This window comes from Brachycentrus maculatus, unplaced genomic scaffold, assembly GCF_059751285.1.
Source record: "Brachycentrus maculatus isolate JH-2025_06_01 unplaced genomic scaffold, ASM5975128v1 h1tg000173l, whole genome shotgun sequence".
NCBI lineage: Eukaryota > Metazoa > Arthropoda > Insecta > Trichoptera > Brachycentridae > Brachycentrus > Brachycentrus maculatus.
In genome coordinates this window covers 1,441,928-1,466,164 of record NW_028280926.1, presented here as the reverse complement: position 1 = coordinate 1,466,164, position 24,237 = coordinate 1,441,928, and the positions used below count along the sequence as shown (strand labels likewise).

Sequence of the window (24,237 nt, the reverse complement as noted above, 5' to 3'; positions counted from 1 at the left end):
TACATGTAAATGTGAGGAATGGAACCATCCAGACGCCCCCACATTGAACTGTACGGCCAACCCCAGGGTAGAGGACTTCCGGACCACCAAAGAGATGGATCGACATCGCAGGAGGCTAATCCCTCTTAAAAACAGGCCACAATGACTTCACCAAAAAGAAGAAGAGACATAGTAAATGCTATATAATTTTTTTAAATATGTTTTTCTTTTGTCCTCAGGTGATATTCTACGACTCTGATTGGAATCCTACCGTGGATCAGCAAGCCATGGACCGCGCGCACAGACTCGGGCAGACCAAACAAGTCACCGTCTACCGGCTTATCTGCAAAGGTACCATCGAGGAGAGGATCATGCAGAGAGCGAGGGAGAAAAGCGAGGTAACCTTCATTCAAACACTTTCTCTCTTATCTATCCTTTAACATAGATTTTACCAATAGTAACAAATATTGCTGAATAATTCCTTGAGTTCTTGGTACCAACCCCAATATATGGAAGTGAAGCTTGGACAGTAGACTGAATGGAGTCGAAATAAGATGTCTTAAACGAATGTGCCAAAAAACGATGTATGATAGTTGTTCGAACGTTCATATAAGGAAAGAATGCAAGATTGAGAAGAGCATTATCGATAAAAGTGAGAAAGGTATGTTGAGATTGTTTTAGGCATGTGAAATAAATGAGTGAGGAAAAAACAGTAATTTGCGAGTCGGATGTAGTTGGAAATAAGAGCAGAGGAAGACCAAGAAAAACATGACCAAGTGTGCTCAGGTCATGAGTAGGAATAATCGTCTAGTATTTGTGAAGAGATCCATGAATGCAAAAGAGGTAAAGATTGTTTGCAAAGACAGAGTGGTGATTCTCTCTGATGATTAGTTATTTATTTGGTGAAAGTAGTGTAATTATTTTAATAAATACAAGTAAATAATCACACTTCTTTAATATTTAATAAAAAATACAATTTTATTCGCTCAATGTATTGAACGTCGACAATTAACACATAATACATGCAAAATGACAGCTTTACAGCTGTTGTTATCATCCGACTATAGATAGACATTAATTGGATGCGTTTGAAAGAATTTCACTGTGTTAAAATTCAGTCGTTGAAAATTCAAATCGTTAAGAAATCAGTCGTTGAACGCGCTTCAAGAATACGAGATATTGGCTGAACTTTTTACTCAACAGAAATTGACCGTTGGATTATCAGGTAAAATAACAATCAGCAATGAATATTAGGGATTGGAATCTGTCTATTGAAATAATAAATACAGCAACAAAAGAACGTTTATTCTTCATAATAATAGTTATATTTTAACGGATCAGGTCATTGCCCCAGATAAAGTTTGTTTTATTCAATTTCCGCATCTTGAATACGAAACGGAATGTTGCCCCTTTCTATAGATCTCTCGGCCAGTGTTCGATAATGTTCCTCATTAGTGCATCAACTCGGATTAATCCATTAAGCCTATAATAATAATAATAATAATTTGGATAATTTGTATAGCGCCATTTTCGTAAAATAATACCTCAAGGGCGCTTATAAAGACATGAATAGTAATAATAATAATAGGATGATGATGATACTGATATACAAAAAATAAAAAATAAAAAAATGCGTCGTCAATCGGTCTCGGCCGTCGAGTCTGGAGCGGGGAAAAGATGAGCCGACAAGTTAAAACGCCTTCCTCTTGATCCCGTGGGCTGGAGAATGGCCAAGGTGTTGGGCAGGACGCCTTCCTGAGCGATGGTCGTCACGCTGGAGGGCAGCTTGTTGAGCTCCTCGTCATTGTGGATGGCCAACTTCCAGACTAGCACAATTCAAACGGGACTTTACTTTTATCCTCTTTTGTTTTATCTCTGAGGTTTTCCGCTTTCGCTTTTATACGAATGGGAGCAGGCGTAATTAAGGTATTTAAGGTTGTAGTTCGATTTCATCAAATTTAACCGTTTAAACGCATGTTCTAGGATCGTTATTGTCTTTGCACATTTTTATTTTTATTTATTTTTATTCTATCTATCTCATTTACTTTAGCAGTCACGGACACCTGGCGTAGTCGCGTGTCATCTATGATTACCTGTGCGTATAATATTCTCCTAATCCCGAACGAAGCTATCGTTATAGTAACCTTTTCCACTCTGACCATTTTTTCTCATAACTGATCAGCTCTTTTGATAAAAAAAGTAACGTTTTTCTATTATTAAAATAAATATTTTGGTTCCCTAATTTTGGGACACCCTGTCTGGCAATTCGCATGACCATTCGTTTTTATAACTGAACTTGAAAGTGTAACTTTCATCGTTTTCCATGGCGGATTAACTATAAAATATTTATTAAAAACACATAAAATGCAATTTCTGTAATTTTAACTACTAACACTAATATCACAAAATTTTGAAATATAATAGCTCCACAAAACCAAAAAATATGGTCACAAAAAGTGGAGTATCCTTGGAGAACCGTCATAAATGAAGGATAAGGACTGACTGTCCCAAAAAATATTAGGATATGACAAATATTCTATCACCCAAAATAATAATCTATTTTTCCTAGATTATATCTACATAAGTAATGGAAAGTTTTATTGAAGAAATGTAGGTTAATTTAAAATGTTGCGATGACTAACCGCATTTATCTCAAATATTTTTTGGCAGAATATACTTGGGTGATAGAGAAATCAATGATTAAACTCATACCTGCGCCGGGCCAGACATTGTGGCCCACGGAGCTGCCTACTAGAATCATTTTTAAACCCTTACCCGCACCCCAATGGTGCATAGGGCACTGCATCATATAAACGCAGTGTTATCTTGATCGTTAACACATGAAGGAAAGGTGATCAGCCCTCCGCTTCCGGTACCAGTCCGAGGTAATGTTGAATAAATGTAGTGAAAAAATCACTTATATTTATTTGACCCCCCCTGGGAATCGAACCCGGGACCTCCAGTACGGTAGCCGGGCGTGCTGACCATTACACTAAGGAGGCGGACTAGAATCATACGGGCCAAAATGTCTAGCCTACAGAGTCGTAAGAGTTTAAAAAAATGCTGCTTTTTATGTTGCACTCAGTTGGTGATTACTTTTAATCGTTTGTTGCTTTTGTCTTTGCCTATTTTGTCTTACCTCTCTCGTTCGGGATTGGGTTTCCGCCGCAGTGACAATTAGCATAAAGTACGACTAGCATTCATGACCTCCGACTCGCCCTCTGTAGGTTTCATTTTGCCCTTTGCTCCTCTTGCGAAAGAAGCGAAAATTCTCTAGGCGGTCGGGCCAAAGATGGAAGGGACTACGTCCCATCAGAGACGTCGACCTAGATTCGAGCACCGTGAGAATTCGTTTGACTGTCATGTCCCCGCTGAGTTTCTGTTCTCCTGTCGGATTGACAATTTTAATTTCATATGATTATTAATTTTTTTTGACACCTCATCAAAGATGAAGAAGAATATGGAAGTCTGGGCATTTACGGGGCTGACGACCGTCATAGGCTGTTTTATGCACCAATTTTTAGGTACCAATTCTACCCATTATTGACAACCACACTACTCAAATTCTTGAAACTTCTAGATATATTGATCAAACTCGTAACACAGTATGCGCGACTTCACAATAGCCATCTAAGGTGGGATAAGGAAAGCTTTTATTAAGAAGAAACTTCTAAGAAGAAAATTCTATATATATGAACCAATTTTGAAACATTGTTCTTGAATCACTAGAACTTCACTAGAGACATCTATTGGTGAGATGAAAAGAAGCTCTTTTGATGAGATGTCAAATAATATTATGAAAATTACTCCTGTAATTGGAGACAATCCAGATTTTGTAAACAAGTATTTGGACAAGTATTTGGTAAATTTTAATTTCATTTGATTAATGATAACGAGAGTAACAATATTAATTTCAACTTCTAAAAGTGTGTACACTTGTATGACATCCCAAGATAAATTAAGAAGAATATGGAAGTCTGGTCAATGGTGTAGTGTAATGGTCAGCACGCTCGGCTACCGTACTGGAGGTCCCGGGTTCGATTCCCAGGGGGTTCAAATAAATAAAGGTGATTTTTTCACGCTTATATTTATACAATATTACCTTGGACTGGTACCGGAAGCGGAGGGCTGATCACCTTTCCTTCATGTGTTAACGATCAAGATAACACTGCGTTTATATGATGCAGTGCCCTATGCACCTTTGGGGTGCGGATAAGGGTTTGAATAAATTACTATGATGAAGAAGAATACAATGTTGAGATGTCAAAAATGTAAAAAATAATTCCTAAGCGGAAATAATACAGATTCGTGAATAAGTGTTTTGAGACACTTAAAAATTTGTATCTCAAAATGTGCATTATGAAAATATATTTTTTGATTTTTGCCGACCAGACAATTCGGGAAGACGTTTTATGACCCGGAGCCGGCGATTAGATTTGGCGTTAATTCGATCCATGGGTCGGCAAAAACAAAGAAAATAGTGGTTTCGTTGAAGCGTGGGCATATCGGTTATTAGACGTGGGTCATTGATTAAGTCATTGGATCACAATTTTGATGGTCGATTCACTGATTTATTAATTTTAGATTTTTTCTTTTTCTTTTTAGACTTTCTTCTAATCACTTATACGCTTCCAATAGTACATAAGGAACCGCATCATTTAAGCAGTGTTATCTTAATAGATAAATGCATAAATGAAAGGTGATCAGCCGTGCGCTTCAATTACTAGTCCAGGGTAACATTAAAATGTAAAATCACTTATATTTATTTTAATGCGAGTGTTTTAATGTCATGAATTACATGAAATTATAGTAACTTTTAACAATAAGAATAAATCCGCTCACAAGTAGGCATAGGCTATAAAGCTTATTAAGTTGAAGACTACATTAAAATTTGGAGGTAATCTAGAGCAAGTATTTCGACACCCTCAAAATGTTAAATATATTTACTGGTCAAATTATCAGCTAAAATAATTAAATGAAAAGGATATTTTCTCATGTATGTAATTATAATCCAGAATTCGGACCTCACACACAAATGTAAGAGTTTCTGCCCAATAAAAAGCTTCTTTCATCTCACCAATAGATGTCTCTAGTAAAATTCTAGTGATTCAAGCACTATGATTCGAAATTGAACTACGTATAATATATGTAGTTCAATTTCGTATATATTATATACAGACGTTACAAGAATTTGAGTAGTGTAGTTGTCAATCGTGGGTAGAATTGGTGAATGTTACACGTGTGTAAAGTGATCACTTAAACTAGCCTATGACTGTCGTAAGCCCTGACTTTCATATTCTTCTTCATCTATGTTGAGATGTTAAAAAATATATATATATATACGGAAGTTCAGTACGCGCGTGCATACCGTGAGATCGTATCTCGTTCACACTTTGCACCTGACTGCAATAAGCATACTTTAAAACGCGTATTGTCTTTCTGTACACTAACGCTTCTAGTGTTCCCCGCCGACGCATTGTCCCCGAATCCGAGATGTGAATCCTAAACACCGGGAGATCAAACGCCATCCTACCTTCCCGCCCGGTGTCACCTTTGGCCGGGGCATTCCGTCTTGCCGTCAATTCATCATTCGTCGTACCGATCTGTCAAAATAATATCGGGACTTTGTGGTAGGTCTGCCTCGTCTCGTCCACGGTCGTGCCACACGGAATCTATTGTTGCAGCGGCTGCCGCTGACAATGCACAGATTTAACCCTTTGTCGTCTTTTTACACGGAATACCAGTTACTCAAATGGGTGTAATGTAAAAATATGAGGAATAATTACGATATTTTTAGAAAATTTAGATTTCTTGTTGGTAAGGCAGTAAATGAAAAGTTACAAATGCTTTAATGGTCTATCGTGCCCTTGTACAGTATTCTCTTTGTTATCGACTAATTGGATGGATGAAAGCATTCGATAGTCATATAAAGCATTTAGAAACAGAACAAAAACTTATTATTAAAATCATGCTTCAAAAAAATTACTTTTCTATCCAACCAATTATTTCAGGAAGCTGAACTTTTGGAGCTACAAGAAATCTATTGCCAACAGTGTTTAAAATATGTTTTCGTGCGCTAACAATATTTCTTAAAAATATTAATAGATCTAGCCAAAGATTGAATAATTTACTCGAACTCCCTTTTTGCAAATCCAGACTCGCGCGAAGAAACTCATTTTTCATATCTCCAAAACTGTTTAATTCATTCCACAAAGACTATATATTAGACATTAATTACCTAACTTTGTTTCGATTTAAAATTTTGCTTAAATTATTTATTAAGAAAACAGATCTAAGTACCTTATTCTTTTAAACGTATGTATAACTCATACGAGTATGGTAGGTAATAAGCAGGGTCATACACTAAAAATTGGAGGTAATCCAGACTTGTGAACAAGTATTTGGACAACAACTTTTTTCTTTTTCATGTTTTTGATTTTTTGTTTTTCTGTTAAAACCAAATTACGGCAAATGACGACAACGGAGTACAAAGGGTTAAACGTTTTCGACCCGGTCATGTCGTTATGCCGCGTATGTGGCGGATGCACCTGTGCATTATTACATTTTCCTTTGGTTTTGTACAATTTTGTGATTACACGATGTTTTCGTGAGGTATATTTTTTTTTAAATTTTCTTATTCTCCGTCGTGTTATCCGTGAAACAATGGCACATTTAGCTCTCGATATTTTGGTGCTTCTATTGAAATTGATGTTTGCGCTGTCCTTTTAGAATCACGTCTTGTTAATCGGTAGAATCCTTCGACTTATTTTAGGAGGTGTTTCATACACTGTATGTTAAGGTTTCTATGGCATAGGTAACTCACTCGTGTCGTGTTATACAAATGTTTACTTGTTTATTGAAATTAAGGTAAATTAGAGTTACAAATAATATGAGTGCCGAAATCACTGAATAGATTTTACAAAACAGCATGTAGTTACTATTATAGAGTGCAAAATTGACTTTGTGTATTAATTTTAAATCAAACGCAGTTTTTTTTAGTCTACTCACACACAGTTGTATTTTATTAACAAAAACACATTAAAAAATTATGATGTCATTAAATTAAATAAAATTTAAATTCGTTTGAAAATGCCATAATTAGGCGATATAATTGTCACAATATTAATTTTTTATGTGTTTTTGTTAATAAAATACAACTTAGTACACTCAAAAAAATTATGTTTGATTTAAAATTAATACATAAATTAAAAAAGAGTTCTACAAATTAAACGCCAAATCAATAAACAAAATTTACTTTCTGTATTAATTTTAAATCAAACACAGATTTATTGAGTCTACTAAGTTAGTAGACTCAAAAAATCTGTGTTTGATTTAAATTAATACATTAATTAAAATGGAGTTCTACAAATTAAACGCTAAATCAATAAACAAAATTTACTTTGTTAAAACACTAAACAGATAATACTGCGTCAATGCTATGTTACGCCTTATGCACAATTATGTGTGGAAATGGGTTCGAAGAAGAATAATGAATGAATATATCTATGATTTTTACTCTTAATTTTTTGATTCAACTCTTTTTCTTTAAATCTTCTTTGCGTGTCATGTCAGGTCCCCCTGACGTCGACTATTTATTGAGAGTAATTATCCTTGTCTTGGGCAGCTCTAAACAGCGACTCGATGGTTCTGATTCCCGTTTAATCTCGTACCATATATTCCGGAGCCAGGAAATCTGTCTTCTGACCACACGTCGTCGACCTTATATTTTGCCTTTAATGATCAGGTGCAATAGCTCGCACTTCTCTATTCTAAGCTCATGCTCCAGATAGGACACCTTCCGGACTTTTTTATCAGTCAGCAACTGTCTTCCTACTCTTTGGAGCACATTCACATTACTCATCATATCGGTCCATGGAATGCGTAACATTATACGATGTATTTTTAAAAATACCACTCTTTATAAATATCTACTAAGACACGTGTTTCGATGCATTCATTATCTTTATCACTTTCTACTGTATTAAATTAGACAACGTATTGAACTGACGTTGTCCATATATAAAATATTAGGTTTTTATTTTAAATCCTGTCAAAAGTTTGAAATTGTAACAAAGAGTCCATACAAAAACCTACCCTCATCCATCTAAAATCGTTATCCTAGTAAATTAATTTATTTTTTTTAATTTAAGGAATAAGCTTACCTTTTCTAATCATTTTTCTAACATTTTTATCACGTGTTTTAAGTGCTAAGTGCTTAATAACAAACTCCTTTCCTGACCCTTTAAGTACTGTTACATCACAGGAGGTCGCTCGAGTAACAAGCATGCTCCATCAGGATTCTAGATACTATCTGCTTCCGTTTATTTGTGTATAACCTAAGTTCCTACGGGATAACGTACAAAGGATCCTCCGAACAATGTCCACATACACACATTGTGGTATCGATAGCTAAAACTTCAGCGAATTCGATACAACGGTACGAGATCCAATACAATCTAACGAGATTGAGGGTGGTCGATTATTTAACAATATTTATTATCATTAGTTGAGTACATTAGGGGGAAGTATTGAAGATCAGCAAAGCATATTTTAAATTGTATCATTTTTACACTAGCCCAACATAATGTAGTGTGTTTTAAATTTCATCATTGGTTGGCTAGTCCGCTAGCCCAACAAAGTATATTCTTGATTTTTTTTATTCGTTGACTAGCTCAATATAATGTTGTGTGTTTTAAATTTCATCATTTGATGGCTAGCCCAACATTGTATATTCTAAATTTTATCATTTGTTGCTCAGCCCAACATGGTATATTTTAAATTTCATCGTTAGTTGTTTGGCGCAGCTAAATGTATTTTAAAATAATTTTTTTTTTTTATTAGACTCAAATTTTATATTTTAACGTTCATCTTGAGTTGAAAGGCCTTACATGTATATTTGAAATTTCATCATTTGTTGATTAGCCCAGCATAAAATAGTTTATTTTAAATTTCATCATTAGCCCAACATAGCATAATATATGTTATTTTTAATTCCATGATTTGTGGCTTAACCCTTTGTAGTATAATTTTAATTTCATTTTGTGTTTTATTTTTCAGATTCAAAGGATGGTGATCAGCGGTGGCCATTTCAAACCGGATACCCTCAAACCAAAGGAAGTTGTTTCACTACTTCTCGATGATGAGGAAATAGAACTTAAATGTAAGTCGATACACGTCTTTACAAATCTCATTTTGTTAAGTGTTTAAAATGATCTTTAATTTCTGTTCAATTATAAATTAATTTCTGTTTTTTCTTCTTCTTCTCAATAGACAAACAGCGAGCCGAAGAGAGAAGAATGCTGGAGGATAACCGCATAGATCTTATACGAGGGGACAAAGATAGAAAGAGAAAGTCTTACGGGTTGTCGCCAAAGGTATGTTTTTTTCATTTTTTTGTTATCAATCATTCTTATGATTTTTTCATTTTTTTTATCAAATTAACCTTTCTTGGTAAATATTACTATTTCTTAAAATGTATTGTGACACGCATTTCGATGCATTTAAACACGTTGTTTGAAAATGGAAAAACATAGTCAACTTTATCGTAATACAGTATAACACAACGTGTTCTTGAATCTGTGGTACAGGATATTTCAAATAGTCAACTATTATTGTAAGTAATATAGAACACAGCGTGTTCTCAAATCTGTGGTACTGAATAGGATATTTCAAATAGTCAACTGTTATTGTAATACAGTATAACACAGCGTGTTCTCAAATCTGTGGTACAGAATAAAACATTTCGAATAGTATACTATTATTGTAATACAATATAACACAACGTTTCTCAAATATGTTATGCAGAATAGGATATTTCAAATAGTCAACTATTAATGTAATACAGTATAATATAACGTGTTCTCGAATCTGTGGTACAGAATAGGACATTTAAAATAGTCAACTTTTATTGTAATACAGTATAACACAGCGTGTTCTCAAGTCTGTGGTACAGAATAGGATATTTCAAATAGTCAACTATCATTGGGGGTACATCTCAAATATGATATTTCAAATAATCAACTATTATAGAGAAATATGCGACATCGAAGATGTCGTTAGATGGGGAAGGCAACGAAGGTGAGAATGGTATACGCATGTAAGGAGAATGGAACCATCCAGACTCCCCCACATTGCACTGCACGGCCAATCCCAAGGTAGACGACTCCAAAGAGATAGATCGACAGCTGAAAATCGACATCGCAGGAAGCAAATCCTCTTAAAAACGAAAGGCCGCAGGCCGGAAGACCTACACCAAGCAGAAAATGAAAAGAAGAACTGTTATTGTAATGCAGTATAACACAACGTGTTATCGAATCTGTGGTACAGAATAGGATATTTCAAATGGTCAACAATAATTATTTTAGGCGATCGAGAGGTGATCCGTACCAAAAGCGGGCGATTATCACTCTCGAAGGGTCCTCTTCAGATTTTCCTCGCAGCGAATGGCCGAAATCCGAGATAGTGGTATCGCGTGTCTCGAGTCGCGGACCGCCGGGAATTTGCTGTAATTTTTTTATCACACGCCGCCGCCGATATTTCACGCGGGATATTTATTGGCTGGCAATAAAATAAAATGTGTTCAATCGTATCTTTGAGACGGGTCCTCCCGGCATCCAATCTCTCTCTCTCTCTCTCATTTTAAATTTCTCGGACGCTGTTTTTCATCTTGTGTTTGCTTTTACGTATTTTTTTATTATTGCTGTTTTGTTTCTGTGTTTCGCTTTTCATCTGCCGCCCTATTGGTTAGTTTATCGCGGTTTTTAGTGTCATTCGCTCGCTTTTATTACTTTGGATTTATCTCTTATAATTTCATGCTACCTTTTGGATTTCTTTATAATTTTTCGAGTCGTTCCATTAAGTGAATTTGTACAATTTTGCAAAATATTATGCGATAAGACGATATCTTTCACGTCGAATCTGCAAATATCACATAAAAAATGTATTGAAAAAATACTTTTTATATAATTGTTCGTCCGCCTCCGTAGTGTAATGGTCAGCACGCTCGGCTACCGTTCTGGAGGTCCCGGGTTCGATTCCCAAGGGGGGTAAAATAAATATAAGTGATTGTTTCACTGTCATATTTATTCAATATTACCCTGGACTGGTACCTGAGGCGGAGGGCTGATCACCTTTCCTTCATGTGTAAACGATCAAGATAACACTGCGTTTATATGACGCAGTGCCCTATGCACCATTGGGGTGCGGATAAGGGTTTTATTATTATTATTATATAATTGTTTAGTGTGTCCGAATCCTTGTTCACAAATTTGAGTTTCTTCACTTAGGAATGGATTTTATATTGACTTTTCAACATAGACATAAAAGAATATGGAAGTCTGAGTATTTACAGGGCTTACGACCTGGGTGGTTGTCAATCATGGGTAGAATGGTGAATGGTGCACGTGTGTAAAGTGATCACTTAAACAGCCTATACCATCATTGTCAGGTCATAAGTCCTGTAAATATCCAGACTCCCATATTCTTCTTCACTTATATTGAGATATCAAATAAATGTAATTTACATATACTTACATATGTTAATATTATATATGATTATTAATTAATGATTACCCATTTGATTCGTGATATACTCGCGTGGTGCATTTAAAATATGCCTATACACAAATTTCACGACCCTGTGACATGTCATGAGCTCTGTAAATACCGAGACTTCCATATTCTTCTTCGTCTATGTTGAGATGACAAAAAAAACTTTTACGTTTATAATTATTAAAGATCGCCGTTTGATTGGTGACGTATTCGCGTGGTGCATTTAAAACATGCGCTCAGTACTTGTGCAACGAATTTCGCGATCACTCTCAGCGGAATTTTCGTGTACCATGCAGCATTATCTACCAATTACAATCGTTTAACAGCGGGGAAAAAATAATATACGAGGCTTTCCGAAATATTTCGCGGCCATCTCTCCGCGCCGCTATCGCCGATCGCCGAATAACTCGCGGCCTGTGACGTGCGTTCTCAGGCCTCGCGGGACCATACCATACGTCTTCGGCGTCGCGCACAGTGCGATCGTTCCCGATTACCCCCGGAAATGCCACATTTTCAGATTCGTCGTGTTGTCGGGATGGCCACTGTGCTAGGAGGGCGATTTGGGTTTGAAATTGGAACGATTTGAAATTTAGAAAATTTTAAATAATAAAAATTTTAAATTTAGTTCATTTGAAATTTAGAAAATTTGAATTTAGAAAACTCGATTTTTAGAAAATTTGAATTTAAGACAGATCGAAATATAAATAATTTCATATTTAGACGATTCGAAATTTAAACAATTCAAAATTTAGGCAGCTAGAAATTGAGACAAGGTGAAATATAGACAGATTGAAATAATAAATATTTTGAAATTTAGACGATTTGAAATCAAGACAGTTTGAAATTTACACAATTTGAAATCTAGACAGATTGAAATTTAAACAATTTGAGATTCAGACAGTTTGGAATTTAAACCATTTTAAACCACTTGACCACTTAATAATAATAATGTTTTACTTTTTTGTAAAGTGCCATTTTTTAAAAAATATTGTCCTAGAGTGCTTTATAGCAAGTGTATTTAGCCTTGAATTTTCACTCATGAATTACATGCATTTATAGTAACTTTAAACACAAAGAGTAAATCTACTCACAAAAAGGTTTAGGCTATGAAACATATAAAGTTGAAGCCTTAATTGAATATATCAGTCATGAAACTTTATCAGCGACGTGTATGGCTGAATGAGTGTTTTTTCACTAGCAAAAACCTTCGTGAAATGTATTACATATAAGTAAGAAATATTTTTTCCCGAATTATTTTACATTCCAGGAAACGCTTATGATATTTTGTTACCACATATTAATATTTATTTTATTTATATTTTCGGCATTCACACGCCTAAAATATCATATTATTTTCCTATTTTACTTATTTTAATATAAATATATTCATGTCAATTTTTTTCTAGTTAATTTATGATATTTTGTTACCACATATTAATATTTATTTTTTTTATATTTTCGGCATTCACACGCCTAAAATATCATATTATTTTCCTATTTTACTTATTTTAATATAAATATATTCATGTCAATTTTTTTCTAGTTAATTTATGATATTTTGTTACCACATATTAATATTTATTTTATTTATATTTTCGGCATTCACACGCCTAAAATATCATATTATTTTCCTATTTTACTTATTTTAATATAAATATATTCATGTCAATTTTTTTCTAGTTAATTTATGATATTTTGTTACCACATATTAATATTTATTTTTTTTATATTTTCGGCATTCACACGCCTAAAATATCATATTATTTTCCTATTTTACTTATTTTAATATAAATATATTCATGTCAATTTTTTTCTAGTTAATTTATGATATTTTGTTACCACATATTAATATTTTTTTTTTTATATTTTCGGCATTCACACGCCTAAAATATCATATTATTTTCCTATTTTACTTATTTTAATATAAATATATTCATGTCAATTTTTTTTCTAGTTAATTTATGATATTTTGTTACCACATATTAATATTTATTTTATTTATATTTTCGGCAATCACTTTGTGGAAAAAATAATTAAATTGTAATTGAAAACACCTGTGTTTGACCTCTTTATTATCATATTATTTTATTATTTTATTTAGAGTATTATTTTATTTTTAACTATTAGTTTCGGAAGCTACAGATGCTTCCATCTACGGATTTGAATATAAACTAAAGCATTAATAAGGATAAATATCTATATGTACTGTAAGTTAAGTTAGTCACAGCTATAAATATTTCTTAATATTTCATCACCCTAAACATAAAATATTATTTTTTGATATCTAATTCTCTAAAACTAGGGTAAGGGTTCGTACATTATCGTGTTTATTACAAAACGATGACTTAACAGTTTTGTCGTTTTTTTCGCAAATACGAAAAAAAACTATGAAATTTTCACCCGTATTATGTGAGTGATCGCTATGGTTTTTTCCTTAAATCGTTTTATGATAACTCGTTTCGTGAACTTGAGTTTTTTTCTCTCTCTTGATTTATGACCTCAGTATGAGGTCAAGTGTCGCGACCCTGACCCGACTGTGGGTCAAACATTCGACCCCCTAACGTTGACTTCATGTTATATTCATGCCACACCGTAGGCGTTTCATGTATGGTACACAATTCGCGTGTTCGATACGTCAGCTTATCATATCGTAACCGGTGGTTTGCGAGCACTTATAGTTTCAAAGTGATTATTTAAAATTACTCTAAATAAAATCACGTTTTTTTTCATTTTATTATTCAATACCACACTAATTTGGCTGTTATTTTTTTATTGAACGTAATACGCGTGTAAAAAGGAATTTCGGTGATTTCTAAAGCACAAAATGACAGTTTTTTTACTCTTATAAATTCGTCACATTTTTTTATATGGCCGTATTGATTATAAAAGTAAAGTTCTTTAAGGTTGTATGGAAGTGTGGAGCTAATGGATAACGAGAGAATGACTAAGAAGGTTTATTTATTTGGTAAATGTGATTCGGGGAATAGAACGAGGACGGCCAAAAAGGACTTTCAATTTAGGCATGAATGCAACCTTACGAAGTTTGAGTAATGTAGTCGATGATCATGAGTTGAATTGTGAATATTAAATATTATACTTAATTATTAAAATGAAGATATTTAATGTAATGTAAGGCTAAACTAGAGATAATTGAAATGATCAAGGGACGTGGTATGGGCATTGGCACGACCAGTTTAATCTGAACCTAAAATCTGTTGGTGTCAAAAGTCTACGTAATCATAGCATCGTATAACTAGATGTATGGGTGTGAAGGAAGCTAGGAGTAACAGTTCGATCCCCCCTGCTTACCCCTGCAGTGAAACGGCGTTATGGTAGTAGTAGTAGTTGATTTTATATGTAAATGTTGACTGAAGTATAATAGTATACAATTTAATAAAGCGATATTTATAAAGCTTTTTCCACTTTTATTTTTTTAAATTGGTACATCTAACTATATATAATACTATATTACAATCGTAACGAAAGAACGCAAAAACAGTCGAAAATTTTGTATTGTTATTTTATTAATCTCTTTATTTATGTGGACCTCTGTAAAATATGCACAAAATATACACTTTCATTAAAATTCGATAAGAAAAATGGATCTCTGCACATCGATTTCATACTGTTTTACGTTATTATATTAATACGGAACTACTGCCGTAATATTTAACATCGTTAATTTATCATTGAAAAAAATACTACTACAGAATTCTTGAATTCCAGGATATCAGAATCGAAAAAACGTAAGCCCTAGGTCAGTTGCTTTATCCAACTAAGCTAAACAGTCACTATTTCGGCCAAAATTCAACGAATACCCATCATTAGAGTGACAGCAACATCCTTATCTTCGACCACCATATAAATATTATTATTTTGTCAAGTTTAAATACTGCAAGTTTAGCTCATTTTGAACAGGTGACTCGGAGTCGTTTATTTTATTATATAATTGAGTATTTTGCACCCATGTTTTAAAAAAATTAAATCGACACGAAATTCACAATAATTATCTTATTATGCAATACAAAACTTTTAACAAGTCTTCACAAAACCTGTAAAATTAATGTTTGTGAGTATAATGAATTATAAATAAATGTAATTATACGTTTTTGACAGCATAATAAGTATCCACTGCTTCCAAATACTTTGTTGAAATATACAATACATAACGCTCACTTCTTTCAAGAACGTCATAAAACAAAAAACTTGATTTTTAATGTTTAAAAGTATAATATAATGTATTAAAAATAAATATCAAGCCACTTATTGAACTTTTTACTGTGCAACAGATCTTTTTAGGTAAAACCTGAAGGTTTTTTCTCCATTTGAAAAATATTTAGTATATTTAAAAAAAATAATTAAACAATACATTTTCTTCAAAATTCAAAAACAGCACTTTCTGCCCTGTAGCGGGTAAATATTAAGTTAAAAATATGCCTCTTTTGCTGGAATATAGTTTATTTTCTGGGCATTCCGAAAACACGCACAACGCAAAATTGACGATTTTTGATTTATGACGTTCTTGAAAGGTGTGAGCGATTATTTGAAAAATGGACCTGTTGTTTCCTCTAATCTTTCTGAGAAAATACGCACAAATATAAATGCGAATATATTAGTTTTATCGCGTAATTAATCTGAATAATTTATGAATAAAATTAAATATTAGAGTAAAATGAAATTCTTGTTTTAAAGCATTTTTATTATTTTTCTTTGAAGCGTAATTAAGCTATAATTTTTTGTTAACATTTAACGTGATATAACATACTATATAACATTTTACTACAATAAATAACTATACGTACATATTTGTTTGCAAACTTATATGGCAAACTTATATGGCAAACTTATAGTTTTAGATTCGCTGTGCCTCTCCAAAAAAGAGACTGAGCTCTTGTGCTTGGAGAGGGACTTACACTCAGGGTTTAATGTTTTATATAATTAATGGTATAATAGTCTTTTTATATGGTTTTTCAAATCTTTCTTGAATTCATTTTGCAATTGGCAGGAATCGAACCCGTGACGCCAGTTTCGCAGTCGAGCGTCTACACAACTACGCCACAGCTGCTATAAGATAATAGGGACACACTACGATATGAATGTCGCAATAAATTCAATACTTTTAATATTTAAATCAACCTGATTTCAGTCTACTAAAATATTTATTTTATTTTTAAAATAATTAAATGAAAAATTCAGTGGCAATTGTTGCGCCTTCTTAGGGTATTTTCAAACTGATGCATTAGTCAATAAAGCAAAAAATTAAATGAATAAATAAATAAAAAACAATATATATTAGAGGCGTGGCCGCGGGCCGTTGCAACGAAGGCCCTCACCATGAAACACGATGACATTAATTAACATTGGTGTCAATCAGTAGGTTTAAGTCCGGGGGCAGGACCGCGACCCGCCCTTGGGCCGCCCTTTACTCTTCCCAGAAAACGGAAACCGGGAACAATGGGGTCCGTTCATTTCACCATCGGCCTTTGGCTGTTTAGTGTTTAGTTTGCCTCGCGATCATTATTGCAGTCTACAACGAAACGTAGCCGAATGATAAAGAGATATTGTGTATTGTTTTGCTTAAAATTTGCATCAACAACAAAAAAACAGGTCCTCACCAAAACGTTACATTTCCATTATAAATGATTTTAAGTAATCAGGAATTCTTGCTTGTAAAATTGTTACGTTTTGGTGCGATTTAATGATTTCATATTGGTTTACCATAAGATTTGTCACGTTTTGTCGCAACTTTAATTAAGATTTCGATAGAATACAGTAAACAGAACAAATTTGCATTTAATGGATTTTTTTGTGCAATATTGGAAATGTAACTTTATGGTGAGGATCTCCACAAATAATATTAAAAACGACTCAAAGCAACACCAAACCGATTTTTAACAGTTTTTTTAATTACCTTGCACCCAAGTTACTGAAATCTAGCTACAGCTTATGCAATACCGCTTATCATGACCCTACTCAGGCTTCAACTTTTTAAGTTTCATAGCCTCGTGAGTGGATTTACTCGTTATGTTTAAAAGCTACTCTAATTTCATGTAATTCATGAGTGAAGATTCTAGTCAAAAACACTTGCTCCGATTTTTAACAGAGAAATTCATCATGGTAATATACGAGGACATAATAAAATACATGTAGAGCCAAAACACAAAACTAAGTGTGGAGTATAGTCCTTGCAATATATTGCCTATACCCAAATTAACCAGCTGCCTGACATATATAAAATATAACCCAGTCAGGCATCCAAAATGAATGAACTGAAAAAATACTTTACGGAAAGATATTTGTGTTAGTGATTAGTTATTTTGTCTCGTTTTTTTTCCTTTCAACATGATTCTTACCTAATATTTTTTTTGTATGCCTATTTAATGTACCTTTTATTGCTTTATAATTTATATTTGCTATAACTGATCATCAGTTATAGCAAATAAAAACCTATCAGCGGAAGCTAAACTGGCAGTGCACAACGGAGTCTTGGTTCCAACTCTAATGTATGGAAGTGAAACATGGAGTTGGCAAAAGAAGGATGAAAGTAGACTGAATGCAGTCGAAATGCGATCTCTCAGAAGAATGTGTAACAAAACGATGTATGATAGATGTGCGAATAGTGAAATAAGGAAGGAATGCAAAGCTGAGATAAGCATTATCGATAAAATTAAGAAAGGTGTGTTGAGATGGTTTGGACATGTAGAACGAATGAGTGAGGAAAGAACGGTAAAACAAATTTATGAGGCGAATGTTAGCGGGAAAAGAAGCAGAGGAAGACCGAGAAAAACATGGCACGATCAGGTATGCCAAATACTTGAAAGTGGTCAGGTTAGGAGTCGTAACAATCGGCGGGTATGTATGAGGAGATGCATGAACGTGGAAGAGGCGAAGAATTTTTGCAAGGACAGAGTGGTGTGGCGCTCTATCCTCTCTGCCTACCCCTGCGGGGAAGCGGCGTGATGGTTAGTTAGTTAGTTTAGTATAATTTATATTTTGCCCTTTGTTTTCTTATTTTGTTATATTTTAAAGAAATGCGTTACTTTTTAACCCTTTTTTCGCCACGACTGAAATCGATTATTTCCGCTTGAATCTGAGGTATAAAATGTAAATAAAAATTCAGATTGTTTTAAAGCTCGTATCGATTCGTCCTGCAATTATGAATGGATTAGTTTTTTATGCATTTAATCGTCCAAATTTTTATAGAGGTTGAAAATATAAATCAAGTATCCATACTGTTAAATTTGGAAACAGAAACAGTTACTACTTCAATTAGTATACATATTTTAAAAAAAGCAAATTTCGACCAAAGATTCCGCATATGAAGGTTATTTTGACCAAAGTGTTAAAATAATAATAAATAAATTTGGATAATTTCAGTGCATTCCGCATCATTTTCAAAGACCATACGGTGTTTAAAAAAAAAAACACGTGTATTATGAAATTGTGGTATTTACCAAGTAAAACTTATAAAAAATTAATAGAATTTACCACAAAGTGACCGCCGAATCAACGAATGAAATTTGATAATAATATTTATGTATTAATTTTTAAATCAAACAAAAATATAATTTTTTATGTGTTTTTGTTAATAAAATACAACTTAGTAGACTCAAAAAACCTGTGTTTGATTTAAAAATTAATACATAAATTAAAATGGAGTTCTACAAATTAAACGCCAAATCAATAAATAGATAATAATATACTGAGTCATTTAAAAAGTCTCCGCGTTTTTGCAGCAAAATGTCATCATTTATATAATAATTTTTAAAACCAAACACTGATTTTGAGAGTCTACTAAAAATGAGTTTTTGATTTTAAAATTTTAAATATAAATTAAAATGGAGTTCTAAAAATTAAACGCCTAATCTATAAATAAGATGTCACCTTTTGAGCACATGTTTGTTTGACACGATTGAGTGAATGTTGCCCGATGGATGGATAGGTTAATGTCAATAACACCATTTTGTGGAAAAAACCGCTGTGAATTTTTATATGACCTATTAATTATATTTTGAAAATATTCACATGTCTTTGATGAAATTCTCTCATCTTTCATATGATGTTTACTGTTGTCTTTTTTATCCTAGGGCGCTGACGGTAAGCGTAGCAGGGGTAGCGAGGGAGAGTCGGGTCCACCCTCTCCCGGAGACCCTTCCGCCATCGTGTATCACCAGCACGACGACACCAGCAGCGAACCGCTTGTGGTTGACATCGACAGCCCCAACGGGGCCTCGACTCCAGGTAAGAGAATAAACCTTTTAAGTGTGTAATAAAACATTTTGAGTGTGTTCAAATGCTTGTTCACAAATCTGGGTTTCTCTACTTGGGAGTTATTTTACATTTTTTACTTGCAATATTCACCATTATATCAAAGGAGAGATCTCATCTATGTTGAGATGTTTATTGTGGTAGTTTCTTCTTCTTCAAATCCTTATCCACGGCCAATGGTGCATATGGCACTGCATCGTATTGATGCATTATTATCTTTATCGTTAGTTACACGAAGGCAATGTGATCACTCCTGCGCTTTAGGGACCAATCCAGGGTGATATTGAAAAAAATCTGGATTGTTAAAATCACTAATATTTATATTTACCCTCCTGGGAATCGAACTCGGGACCTCCAGCACGGTAGATAAACACGTCAACCATTACACCACGGAGGCGGACATACGGGTTTACTAACATAAAATTATTAAAATGTCGCTAGCATTCATCGTTACCCAGATTGAATTTCGCATACTTTATATATAAATTAATATGTTTCAATCATTGACATTACGATGCTATAAAAACATTCTCCTCCCAATGCAAAAACAAATTTGTTTTGTTCTCAAATCACCAAGGCGCTGTTTTCTTTATCAAACGTAGCAGATGTCAAGTGTACGAATTAATTTTAAACACCCACTCGCTTCTTGAAATTAGGCCTCACGGGCCGCCGCCGGGTTTCGGCGAGAAAAAACCCACAGGGCCAGGCCATCTGTTCCCGGCGGGCGTCGCGCGCGCTGGCGCTCGTCACCCGCGGGGGACACTTGCGTCGGCGCGTGAGACCCCCGCCGCGCCGCCGGGACACGTGACCCGGCCGGACGAAGAACTGCTAGATGTCAACTTACGTACACATACTGGCTACCGAAACATTACAGTATTCATAATAAAAAGATTTTTTCAGGGTATTTGGAGGGCTTACGACCCGCCATAGGTTGGTTCGACACGTTGGCTGCCAGTGTCGGCCACCGGTGGCCGACACCAGGCATTTCAATTGCGTCTAGTCGGCCACCGGAGGCCGACTCTTTGTACCTCATGTTTTTATTTTCACAACACTTTGTAACTTATATTGGCCACCGGAGGCAGACATTTTGTACTTTATATTGGCCACCGGAGGCTGACACTTTGTACCATTTATTGACTTATATTGGCCACCGGAGGCTGATATTTTGTACCTTAAATTGACTTATATTGGCCACCGGATGCTGACACTTTGTACCTTATATTGACTTATATTGGCCACCGAAGGCTGACATTTTGTACCTTATATTGACTTATATTGGCCACCGGTGGTTGACGCTGGCAGTCAATGTGTTAAATGATCACATTATACACGTGTAACATTCACCATTCTACCCATGATTGACAACGACACTACTAATTTTTTTCTCAAACTCATACATACATCATATTATTCTCACGTCGCTTCATGATTGAGTTAGCGGCAATATCTATGGTTGATTTGTAAAAGCTTTTATTAGTAATAGACCCTTTTCTTTAGATGTAATTTTACGAAAACATAATTTGACCAGTTCTTTTGTTCTTAACATTTTTGGTGTATCCAAATCATTGTTATTTGTATATGTATAAATGTTTGTATATGTATACGAGTGTATATAAATATAAAAGTAAATTAAATATTTGTCCCCAAAACACATTTATCAGAATCACCCACAATGAACAAAACTCTACTTTCGTGTGATTTAAGCTCAAGATAATATAGCTACCAGTAAAATGTAATATTCTAAGGAATATTATTTAACGTATTACTGAATTAAAATTCAAATCAAATCGCGTCATTAATCTCTTTCGTTTACAGTACAAAATTCAATATTCAACAATAACAACAAAAAAACCGCCCACCGCTTTCCGCCAAACCGCCTTTGAGCCGTGTCAGTTTCCGCGACCTTGAACCGGCGTCCCCGGCGCCCCCGTTGACCCCGGAGCCCGAGGGGGCCCCAGAGTCCCCGGTGACCCCTCGCGCGGTGCCTGGGGGGCCTGCCAGGCCCGGCCGCGGAATGCGGGACACACCGCGGTGACAACATTTGTTCCACATTTGGCGCTGGCGTTGTTGTTGGATTCGCGTGTGAAGTCTATTAATTGCCAAATGTTCGACTCTTATTATTTCACGGTCATTTGTACGGTTGCTGTTTAAGGAGAGCGCGTCTGGGGGTCCTTGTGTGTCTAGAATTTCAACTCTCGCGCTGTTTGTTTGTGCCGTTTTCATGCCTTTTTATCAGCCGACTCTCCACTGCTGGATGTAGGACTCTTCTTCTTCTTCGCGTGCCTTGTCATGTCCTCCCAACGTTGGCGATTACTATGGCAAAAGCTTCACTGTCCTGCGCCTTCCTGAACGACTCATCCACTCTTCTTATCCCGGTCCTGTAGCGAATGTTTTGAAACCACGATGTTTGTTTTCTGCCAGGTCCTCGTCCTTCTACCTTTCCTATCATTATAATTTGCAGAATGTAGTATTTCTCTGCACGAAATACGTGACCCAGATACGAAATCTTTCGAACCTTGATATTCGACAAGTGTTCTCTGTGATCCAACTCTTCTGAGAACTCTCTTGTTCTCTAAGGGTCAAGAATCTCGCTTCTGAGGGCTCTTCTTCATCTTTGATAAGATGTCAAAAAATGAAATGAAAATAACTCCTGTAATTGGAGACACTCAAAGTATTTGGACACACTCAAAATGTTGTTCCTTCCAGAACTTCCAAACTTCTCTAGTTTGGGCTTTATTGACCTATTTATTACTCGCAAGGGGGACAATGCCATCGGTCCATCGTTTTGGGCCCGGCCTATTCCCTTCTTCATGTCCCGCTGTCTCCACTGCAGAACTCTGAATTGATTTTTATTTCATTACACACGACAGTTTCAAAAACTACAGTTTTTTCAACAGTAATTTGGATAAAAAAGAACCTTTCATTCGGTTAAAAAAACCCTCAGACTCTGATCACTCTTAGACTCGTTTTAAACCTTGTACATAATAAGCAAGGTAAATAATAAATGCAACTCTCATCTTTAAAAAAAGACTCGTACGACAATGTTTTCCGTACTTTGTAGCCGTCTATTTTATTATGCTTATATTTTTTTTTAATTAACACATTATATTTATATTTTTACCGCTCGACTTTGGGGCACAAGGACAAAACGTTTTTAACGACCCAATAAAGTTGATATTGTGTGTCGCCGCCTCATGAATGGGAGCTTTTATTCTCGGCTCCTCAAATTGTTGAATGTTTGCTCTGCTCAGACATGGTTCCTAATGAACCTTTTGACGTGGCATGAATTCGCTGCCCCTCTGTTTGTTTGTATCTTTTGTTTGTTTGTTTGAACACTACCAGTGTTTGTAATCTGTTCATTGCTGTTCATGACGTCATTATCCTTAAAAGGCTAAAGCCTGATCATCATTATTATGTTCGCAAGGTGCCATTGTTTCGGATAATCATATATTCAATAACTTAAGTTTACCCATTATTCTGTATTTTATTTTCTTAAAAATTCACGTTTTTTGTTGTTGTTAATACTGAGCTCCTATATACGTTATGTCAAGACACATTTTGTTTTTGTTTTTTATGGAGTACTTTTTTTTACGACGATTTCACGGGAATTCACTCTTCTGTCTTTAAATTTCTTGATATTTTGTTTTTTTTTCTTCATTTATGTTGAGATGTTGATCCATACAGAAATACATAATTCTAAAAATATTAAATTAACTTTGCAGGTTATATTACGTTTCATTACAAAATAAAAACGTTATGTACATACGAGTACAATTTTCAAATGAAAATAATAATGAGCACTATAAATATCCTGATTTCCAGATTCTTCTTCATCATTGTTGAGAAGACAAAAAAATGCTTATCTGTAAGTCTAAAATATACGATTTTCGAAGTTGTAAAATGTCTGATAGATGATAGCGAAACACCTATATGACTTTTCTTTCAAATAACTCCTAATTGGAGATAATCCAGATTTGTGAACAAGTATTTGTACCTATATGACTGTCTCTATTTATAAGTCATGTAAAATTAAATTCTTCAATGTAAACGCCGCCTAATTTTACGATAGAATCCGATCGCAGCCATTTTCTACAATGTAGATTCTGTTTTACGTCCTTTTAAGGACCTCCTTCCTTTGGCCGCGCCGCACTAGAACTCGTATTCTGTTCTAACCGATGCCGGATAATTAACATCAATCTCTCGCGTTAATCGCTGCATGAATGAGCCGGGCTCGCTATTATCGGGACCTGCTAACTTTTGTTCCAGCCTATAGACCGAGAGCATTGAAGGGACAGGAATTTCTATAGGTCTATTCCTCTTGTGTACCGCGAGACGTGCCAGACGGATTCCGCCGATTTCCTCAAATGCGCCAGGGCCAAATGAATGAACTTGGACCCCTATTATTAGAGCTTCGATAAGTAATAAAATTAAAATGATAAA

The 24,237-nt window shown here is 34.7% G+C and overlaps 1 protein-coding gene across 1 annotated transcript in view; it reads left to right on the top strand.

Moving 5' to 3' along the window:
• Ino80 (chromatin-remodeling ATPase INO80) overlaps positions 1–24,237 on the top strand; it is a 124,227-nt gene that overhangs the window by 85,865 nt on the left and 14,125 nt on the right. Inside the window, exons 21-24 of the mRNA XM_088262156.1 lie at positions 219–377; positions 9,037–9,139; positions 9,250–9,353; positions 19,617–19,770. Of these exons, the coding sequence (XP_088118282.1) occupies positions 219–377; positions 9,037–9,139; positions 9,250–9,353; positions 19,617–19,770 (520 nt within the window). The remainder of the gene's footprint in view (positions 1–218; positions 378–9,036; positions 9,140–9,249; positions 9,354–19,616; positions 19,771–24,237) is intronic.